General features: G+C 39.2%; 1 protein-coding gene across 1 annotated transcript in view; it reads right to left on the reverse strand.

Annotated features, from left to right (window-relative positions):
- Window positions 1–8911: 8911 nt before the first annotated feature.
- The window catches only part of GABRP (gamma-aminobutyric acid type A receptor pi subunit), a 14513-nt gene continuing 13068 nt past the window's right edge, over window positions 8912–10356 (reverse strand). Inside the window, exons 8-9 of the mRNA XM_029941246.1 lie at window positions 9910–9971; window positions 8912–9217 (exon numbers count right to left, since the gene is read on the reverse strand). Coding sequence (XP_029797106.1) covers window positions 8912–9217; window positions 9910–9971 — 368 coding nt within the window. The remainder of the gene's footprint in view (window positions 9218–9909; window positions 9972–10356) is intronic.

The raw sequence follows: 10356 nt of genomic DNA on the forward strand, positions 1-10356 counted from the left end.
CACCAATTTCCTACTTAAACTGGCGGGGGAGAAATCAGATGGGTTCTATATAGGGCTGCCAACTAGACTTCAGTGTTAGCTGAGTCCAAACAGGAGCATCTGTTCTTGAAAGTAAGAACATCCATTGACATCCATTCTTTGTTTTTTAGCCTCTCTTAAATCAAGATGTGTAAAGCCATTAGGTGCCAACAAAACCCAGTTAAACCAGAAACTGTGAGGTTTTTTTTTTTTAAACTAATAATGTGTCCTTTATTTTTCTACAGCAACCTAACAGCCAAAGTTCCAATAAAAAATAGACAGCATTTATGGAGCATGCAACAATCTGCCAGGCGCTGTGTTAAGTATATCGTGCATTTCATATTATTCAAGCCCATGCAGATGCTTTTCCTGTTTTACAGAGAGGGAAATAAGGTTCGAGGAGGTTAAGTGGGGTCATATGGCTAACTGGGAACAGGCAGAGTCAGACGTCAGACCCAAACCGACTCAGGTCAAAGCCATATCTCCTAACCTCTCCTGGGTTGTGCTTGGATTTCCCACAGAGTCTATTTGCTTCTTCCTATCACTCTTGTGAATTCCTGCCTTTGGAGATGGAAAATTCAGTGGATATTTCTAGGATAGGAAGGTGAAGGAGACATGTTCTCATTATCATTTGGATTTGTTTCATCCCTATTATAGTCTAACTCAGATCCAGATTCTGGAGACTTCTAACACTTGCTGTAAGAGGGAGGAAATATCGTTTAGTGGATGAAGCATGGGTCTTGAGACCAAATAGACCTGGGTGCAAACCTTAGGTCTGCCACTGACCAACTGTATAACCTTGAGCCAGCGGTCAATCTCATTAATTGTTGTTTTTCTTATCTGCAAAATGGGTTAATAGCATTTATCTTATAGGATTATTGGCAGGATAAGAGCCAGGGTTAAGTGCTTAGTAAATGATTGGCATTTAATAAATTATACCTATTGACGCACATTTACACACCATACACACTCCTATCCTTTTATGGGACTCATAATGGCAAGTCTATCTAAAATACCTGGGAAGAAGCAAAATGAGAAAAGCCCTGATGGATTACATGGTGGTGATTATTCTTAATATTTCTCCCCAGAAGACTGAATAAAAGTTATTTTATGCCTATGTTCTATTTGGAAAACATTATAAAACTTTGAACAGACAACGGTGCTGTGATAGCACAGTGCTTACCAAAGCACTGTATGCTTTTCTGATAAAGATATAACTTTATTGCCCTTTATGTACTCTCTTGGCTAATACGGTAAGCAAATGGTAGATAATTTGAAATACCTTTACTACCATTTATAGTGTCAGGACATACAACTTACCTTTAAAAATGCAAAAGATTCATTGCAATGGAAGGCATCACTTATACATACAAATGCATTTGTAAAACAATTCACAGTGCAGAGAGGATTCATGATCTGAGATCTTTCTTTCACCTTTACAGAAATGAAATAGGATCTTTTTGCTAACTGCATTCCAGGAGGAGCTAGCCAGGTCAACAGTACATTTTGTGGGCAGGATGCCAGCTTTGTGATCTCATCTGCAGGGGCTTTTAGAAGGAAGAGGTGAAAGCTAAAAACATTATTTCCAAAATCCTTCTTGGAAAAAAAATGATCTGACTGGGTAGCAAAGATTCTAGAGATACCTATGCCTTTCATTTCTGGGGGCAGAACAATCCTGGCAAGTTGAAAGAGATCTTTAAGACTTAGGCCAAAGATAATGCCATTAAATCTTGATGGGGTTGTAACTTTTTGTTATAGATGTTGCAATCTTTCAGTGCTGCTTCTGCACAGAGCATGAAACTATGTGCACAGAATCATTTGAGAAGATTTTTAAAATTTTTTTTATTTTTTTAATGTTTATTTATTTTTGAGAGGGAGAAAGAGCATGAGCAGGATAGGGGCGAGAGAGAGGGAAACACAGAATCCTAAGCAGGCTCTGGGCTCCAAGTTGTCAGCGCAGCCCAACGCAGGCTCAAACCCACAAACCATGAGATCATGACTTGAGCAGAAGTCTGACGCTCAACTGACTGAGCCACCCAGGTGCCCTGAGAATGCAGTGGAATCAGCGAAAAGAGGCTGCGCTTACAAGACATGTCTTCTAGGTCTGGCCATGTCCCATGTTTGATCTCAGATCTACCCTGCCATGCCTTTGATCTTTATCTACTAATAGGTCATATAAGCTGTTTGGACATCACGATGTCCCAGGCACATCCCAGTTCTAACTTTCTAGGGATATATAGTATGTGCACAATCATGTCTCAGATTAATTAGGACCTGCTTCAATTACACATATCCAAAATACTTTTACATTTATAATCTCATGTTTAAGCCTATCACAAACCTGTGAAGTAGAAAGGACAAATACTTTTGTTTCATTTAACATATTAGTAATTTAGACAAATAGAGATAAAGTTAATAATGGTAGAGCCCAGATCTCTTGACTCTCCTTTCTGGGCTCCTACACTAAGTTAAACTGGATTAATCTTTTGGGATATGCGTGAAAGGGTATGCAATTGGATTCTTAGTGGAAAAAGATAACTGAATAACTTATTTAAATTACTATCAGAGTAGATGAAACACAGTTCTATTTCCCTTGTTGAGATTTGCTTTTGATTCCCTCTGTGAAACAGATTAGAATATTTTGTTAGGATTTAAGAAATACACAAACCCAGAAAAGGTACATCTCATATTCTTTTATATGGATAATTTCTCCTGAGACTATTTTACATTCAGAAAATTCACTTGATTGTTACATTCTAAGGTTTGTGGCTTAAATGCCATGGCATCTTAGCCTGACTTTTACTGGTGATATTTGTGGTTATCATTTTCCACTGTCATCCTCTCCCATTTCCTTTTGTTCCATAGATATGGTTTGATTTATGAATGAAGGCATTTTGATTCTTTAAGATATATCTTGCTGAATTGGTTCAATAACTTGTTATTGGAAAGCAAATCCATTAGGGATTATTTGCCGCCTCCCTCTAAAAAGAAATCTCTTGTTGAGATCAATCATTTATTCGTCAGCTGTGCCCCATTTCTATATGTTATGAGGATATATCCACATATTTTTATTTGTTAAATATGCCCATAAAAGAATCCAACCTGAAGATCCAGGTTTAAGACTGCTTCTAAAATTTGGAAATTAAACAAGTGTCTTCATCCATGATATTAAGCACAAGGTTATTCAGATTCTGGCTACACTTGTAAGGCCTTTAATATGGATGCAAAATAAGATGGCGGGCCAGACTGAAGGAGGCTTAAGACTGAGAAAGGAAAGTGAGTTTGCAGATGCCCTTTCATGTCCCAACTTTGATGATCTCCTACTTCTTAGTGGAGTCCTCTCCCTTTGTCACTCTGAGAGTTCTTAGTGAAACTTTGGGGTCGTACCCCTAATCTCCCTGGGAGCTCCCTACAAGGTGTCATTCAAGCCAGCTGCCTCCCGCCTGCTTGTTTCCGAAGCCGGAGTGTTTGGTTGCATGTAGTCTAACTTTTTACTTTCCTATGAAGAGTTTGTGTTCATTTGCATGAGGGTTAAGGTTTCCTGTCTCGAAAACTGCGAGTTGTAGTGGAGAACTGCTGTATCTCCACCCACCTTCAACCACATTTTTATCATCGGGCGCCTCTTTGCTGGTCAAAAATAGAAGCTGTCCTGTTCCTTCTTGGCACTAACATAGAAGTGTCACGGAAAAAATGGAAACATTTTGCTTTCTATCTGCTGTGTATGTTATTATTCATATTCAGTCATCATATTGAGTTGGATTCTTTCCTTCCATGTGGCAGACACACTGTAGTGCTTCTTTTTTTCCCTAGAAAATAGAGCTTTGATTCAGCTGTTGTCTTTCCCACCACGACATTTGGCATCTGTCTTCCCTTCTGACTTCACATCATAAACATCTGGAGAGCTTTGAAAAATACAGATCTTGAGTCAATAGGTCTGGGGCATTTCTGGAATCTGTCATCTATAAAGCTCCACTGGTGAACCTTCTACTCAGCCAGGTTAACAAGCATGTGTGCCGGGAATCCCCCAAGACCACACACAGACTCATTGATTCTCTAGGACTTGTGGGACTCAGCATATAGTCCTACTCATATCTGGGATGTATGGCAGTCAGCAAAGGGAAAAGGTGCATGGGGCAAAGTCTGAGAAAAAGCAGGCCAGAGCTTCCAGGAGACTTCTCCCTATGTAGTCACCCAGGATGTGGCATGGAATTCCTCTGGCATGGAATTGTGGCAAATGTATGGAATGTTCTCTACCAAGAAGCTCATTAGAGACTCAGTGTCCAAGATTTTTATTGGAGACTGGTCACCCTGGCAACCTCTGCTTCGCATGATACAAAATTTCAAACTCCCAGAAGGGAAACGGTTCAGCATAAACCACATGGTTTATACAGTTTAGGCACAGTGAGCCACCGTCACCAATCAGGGAATAACGGCAACTCTCCCCAGATCCAAATTTCCATATGCCAGCTAAAGACCAACCCTGGAAACAGACCTTTTTAAAAATAATAGTCTCAGCTCTGGTATGTTAACCTTTTTCTATATAGTGTGTTAGCCAAGTTTTTTTTTCTTTTAAGTTTATTTATTTATTTTGAGAGAGAGCACAAGTGGAGGCGGGGGAGGGCCGAGAAAAGGAGAGACAGCATTCCAAGCAGGCTTCATGCCATCAGCACCAATGCCAGATGTGGGGCTCGAACTCACGAACAGTGAGACCATGACCTGAGCCAAGATCAAGAGGCAGATGCTTAACCAACTGTGGCAGCCAGGTGCCCCTGTTAACCAAGTTTCTATATTGAGTAGGAGGAGTCCCTTCCAGATGAAAATGGAGATCCAGGTGATGAAGTATGAAATCCTATTCCTTAAGGATTTTAATAAAATTCATGCCATGGGAAGCAGGCCGTACATGCAGGATATGGACCACTTGATTCTTCATCTCCGCTTGGCTCTTGGCTCTGGTCTGGCTTAGAGAAGAAGGGATAGATCACAGAGACAATGGATCAACATGCGGGTAGGTGCTCACTTACTTTTTATGTTCTGCTCCCCTTTCCACTTTTCCAAATGTGATTATTTCTTTAATTTTTGGAAAGATACAACATGAGTAATGAGACTGGATAATCAAAAAGCCACTTTCACATCCAAGTCATCAAAAGCTGAGAGTTATATGCTCCCCTCTACCCCCGCAGATCTTCAAAAAGACCCTATAATTTGGAACTCAACCTCATGGGCCACCAAGAATATGTGTGGGTCACCCAGGAATATTCTTAGGCATACGTTCTTTGTTAGTAATACGTGATATGACATTTTAATTTTCCATGGCCAGAGGCATTTCCCTGCGTCTACAACCTCCCCAGATTACCTGGCAGAATAGAGCCGTCTGCTTTCAGACCTGTTGATGGCAAAATTCAAAGAAGGGAGATGATTGTTTATTCTTATGGGAAACTTCCAGATGGAGACTAGAATTTTATCTGAACATTTCATTATTCAACTGCATTTCATTATTAAACTTGCACATTTTCTTCCTTCTAGAAAATTAGACTTTCTTTTAAGTTCATTTCTATTTCCTCTTCATTCAGTTCACTTATTCAGGTGAATAGTGGAACAGCATGTACCTTGTACAAAGCCCCCTTTGAGCCTAATAATGACAATCATTATTCAGCATCGCTTTTCAGGATGCAAAAGCTCCTTCTTCTTGGACCTGTTTTTTTGGTGTAATTTTAATCACTTCTGCCATTTTTATCTGACTTTTCCCATTTCTCTATAACCTTTGTAAAGGTATGATTCCCAACATTTGACTCAACATTTTTCAACCCCAACATACTACAATCTTATATGTGTATATCTAAATTCTCCATAGAAATTATTGGAAATTATGTATATATTTTTTAATTATTAAAAAAACCATGAAACACATGTTCAAATGTTCCCTCCTTCCTTAAAGTCATTGGTACAACACATAAAGCACTGTGACCATATAATGGCATATAGTTCCCTGTATAACTTCATTTTAAAAATGTATATTAAGAAGCAAGGATCTTTGGCAGTATATGTACTATGGACTGATCAAAATTAATTGTGGGCCAGCAGCTGAGGAGAACGCTCTGTTAGAAAAATGTATTTGCCTGGAAGAAGGACCACATCTCAATCCTGGTTGTCTAACTCTCCCTAACTATAGGTTGTCCCAGAACATTCCTGGCACTGAGAGCCCTACTGTGCTTTTCTCCTAATGGCACCCCCTGTATTGCCTATTGTTTTAAGTTCATTGTAGTCTATTGTAATCTCTAGCTCTTTTGTGCTATGTTCATTTCTCCATCTCTCCTTATCTTTCATTGGAAATTAACCCTCTGTCATTTGCTATTGAATATCATATACTACCATATATATGTTTTATATATTGAGCATATTGATACTCCCCACATCAAGGGAATTGAAAACCATATTTCCATGACTTAGAATTTTCTCAACCTCACATAGTTCCATGTCTTTGGAAAGTTGATATAGTTAGTCTTGGTAGTTTCACCCAAGAAATGTTTTGAATAAAGTGGGTCTTGGGAGTGATCTGGGTAGGTAGGATACGTGGAGCGGATCTAAAATTTTAGGAGTTTTTACGAGAACTCTGATGCTGTAGCCTACCTAAATTTTAGAGTGGTACAAAATTCAAGATGTTTCCCCAAAGTATATTCTCAAACTTGAGAAATACCATTCAACAAAAAAGAAAAGTGAATTCCAAACCACGAGCAAGGCTTGGAAGGGAATCTGGGATTTTCTGAGAATTGGATCTTTCAGTATCACCAGGCTTGGCCATTTAACTTAAGGCAAGTGTTGTGGTGGAGTGATCTCAAAGAAATATCCACTGTGCCCCCAGTGTTTATCTTCCTTGGTAGGAAATAGTAGGGGTATGTGTATATATGCGTGTGTGAATGTATCTGTGAACTGTCTGCAGTGGGAGGAACATGAAGATGTTAAGGGTATGAGCCCATTGAATTTGTGCTATGATATATACCTTTTCCAAATGGGATCTTACAATACACAGTCTACGGATGACTGCTTGATTTAGTGGGTGGCTAATATGGTATGTTTACTTCACAGTTGCAATTGTTACAGCTTTTTAAAAATATAATAATGCCTGAAAGGGGTTTCAGAACAGATATTTCCTTTTAAGCCTTTTTAAAAAAAAAATCACAAATGTCATTGAACCATACAACCATGTTCCACCTCTTTTAATTCCCTTGTTTGCATTTGAACATTGTGTTAAAAGCTCACTAGACACTGAATTGTGAAAATTATGAAATAGAGAAAAAGAATGAGAGCCTATGGTACAGGAGATTATAAAAGAGAGAAGCCATGATTTATTTCTGAAAGAAAAGGTAAAGGCATACATTAGAAAAGGCAGCTGGAGAATTAAAGATGGCAAGACTCTTTTTATGCAGGTTGAGACTGAAAAGAAGCCTTTAGCATAACACATTGACATTTCAGGGACCAGAAACGCAAAAGAAAAAAAACAAAAAAACCCCCAAAACCAAAAGCAAAAACTTCCGCACTCTTCCGCCATCTTGGCCTCTCTCTCATGGCACACTGACAAATCTCCACTTACAGTGCTGTTGCCTGAGCTTGACCAAGGAGCAAGGATGCAATAATGTGCTTCTTGTGTTTGAGTGAGAGTGGCTGGACTAAGAAAAGACAGCTCATCTGCAGTTTGCACGTAGATTCTGGAAGAAGTCCCACTGTTACTCAGAAAGTTCAGGACTCTGGGCCAACATTCTCCTACTCATGCAGGATACCTACTCAAAGTAGTCCAGCTAGAGGATGGGGGTTCTGAGCAAGGCCAAGCTTGCTGTAAGCCACTTGTTTCTAGATAATGCAGCTCATCATCTGATAAGCATCCTTCCTGGTCATTAGAGTATAGGGATAAGAGCTCCTCCTGGAAGGACGCAGGAGTTCTACTGCTGGGAACGTGGTACTCAGTGTCAGAGTAGCAGATAGAAATGGACTCAATTACGCACGTATTGATGGCAACAGTTCATAGTAAGACTACTTAGAATAAGTTTTTAAAAAATCTTCCATTTCCATCCCTGCTGTGGGGAAAGGGCTTTAGCATTGTTGAGGACTAGTGTACGTAGAATAGTAAAAGGATAAGACATATCAAATGGGAGAGTAAATCCCCAGAGCCCTTTCAGTTTGGATTCAGGGGAATCCATTGTATCTTAGAAAGAGATTTACATTTAATATTGTTGATCTATTAATGTTTTCTTCATTTACATTTTATTTTTTAGTGGTAGAACTTACTGGAATTTGGGGATGTTCTGCTGGGGTAAGAAATACTGTATTAAAAACTCATCTTGGTATTGAGTTAGGGTGGTGACTTCCAGTGAATTGACTTAAGCCCACATTTCATTTTAATCAAAAACAAAAACTAGAAAGATTTACTCCCTAAATAGGTAACAATGCATTTTATAAGCACAGCAGAGACTCAGCAAATAGCATGTATGATTAATTTAGAAACAAGCCCTGGCACTTGAGGGTTACTCAATACATATAATAGTTTCCTTCTCATCTTTTTTTTTTATATGAGGTAAATGCAGACCAGGGAGCCACTGAGCAAATAGTCAACCATGAGTAGGTTTGTAATCTTAAGCTCCACGGGGATGTCTTTGGTAAAGATAAAAAATAAAAAAAAAGGAATGACCTGTTATTTCTATTACAAGAGTCTGTAATGCTAGGACTTCTCTACACAGCTTAAATAATGGGTAAGAGAATATTTTTTGAGGAGAAATGCTCAAATGTTATCTAGTCACTTGTAGCACTATTAGGTTAGCATGCACACTTGGCTTCAAATACTGTTTGCATCATTACTTTGTTCTTTTGAAGAACCATGCCATGCAAACAATTCAGTGTACTCTCAAAAATACATGTAGTATGCCCAGTAAAATACATTGGCTAGCATAAAAATCAAAGGAAATAGTAATTTGGAATATCTGTCAACATTACTGGGATTTTGAATTGTGAAATAATCAACAATCCTGCCCATCTTATCTCGGAAGACAAACTTGAACTTGTCACTAGTTTTCATGGTCAAGTCACTATAGTCAACATTATCCCCAGAAATTTCAATGCTGGCAAAGCTGATCTTCCGTTTAAAGCTGGAGATGGAGCTGTTGATGATGTTAGTGATATTGACTTCTTCCACTTCTTTCGCCGCCGTCCCCTAGATCATAGACAGCACAGTTAGCTTAAAATATGCGCCTTAGCAAAATAAATAAGCAGGTATTTACATAATTAGAAGCCTAAGTGTGAATAATAAGGTTTAATCGAAATTGTCATTGAGTGCCTCAGTAAGTGGCTGTTAAGCCAGACTTGGCAGTCCACTTATCCTGCTTATAGGCACCTATACCTAGGTCCTCAGCTTGTATAAGGGGAAGAATAACCATTGCGTCCTATTGATATGCAGAGCTGTGTGCTAAATGCTCAGGCTCTGAAGTTAGGTGATCTGGATCCAAATTCCATTCCACCTCTTGCTATTATGACATTTTAGTCACCCTAATCCCTTTAAAACTCAGTTTCCTTGCCTACAAAATGGGGATGATATTAATACTTACATCATGAGATGGATGGGCAGATTAAGTGGTATAAATTATGTGAAACATAATTAGTAGGCATTTGACGAGTCCCATTCTGCCTCAGTGAGGAGCAATCAATTATAAGATAACAGAAATCAGCAGTGTCTAAAAGTCTCTGCCCCACAAACAGAAATAGTGATGCTCCCTACCATTCCAGGGAGGTGTCCTTCTCCAGTATGCCTGGAATGGCATAGCATGTGGGTAGTGTAGAGAAGTCAGAGAGAGCGGAGTTTGGATCCTTGGCCAGGCTACTGACTAGCTGTGAGGCCTTAAATCTCACTTCTCTGAGCAGCAGATTCCTCACTAGTAAATTTGGAATAACAGTGGTGGCCATCAAATAGGCTGTTGGGTGGACTAAATGAGAGGTTTAGCACATAGCCACTACTTTGTAGTGAAGCCATTCTTATACACACAGAAAAATAAGGGCTTTCTGGTGTCTTCTGTGAAGGATCTTAGTAATTCTCCAACCCCTTTTTGCCAATCTACCAAATTCAGACTTTTTTTTGGTAAGTAACCATTATCCCCTTAAGGAAGCCTATAGAGAACAAAATAAATGAAATCCATATTCTTCTTTGGCTGGCCCATAGGATCATTTGCCTTTGGTACTTGGGGAATACAACTGTGTGAAAACATTGCTCACAAGTCACACACAAGGGAACAGGCAACTTGGGGCTGTTCTGATTCATTTCTGATAGCCTTCCTGGGTTGTTAGGGCCAAGGGCTTGTG

Source organism: Suricata suricatta, chromosome 6 (assembly GCF_006229205.1).
Source record: "Suricata suricatta isolate VVHF042 chromosome 6, meerkat_22Aug2017_6uvM2_HiC, whole genome shotgun sequence".
NCBI lineage: Eukaryota > Metazoa > Chordata > Mammalia > Carnivora > Herpestidae > Suricata > Suricata suricatta.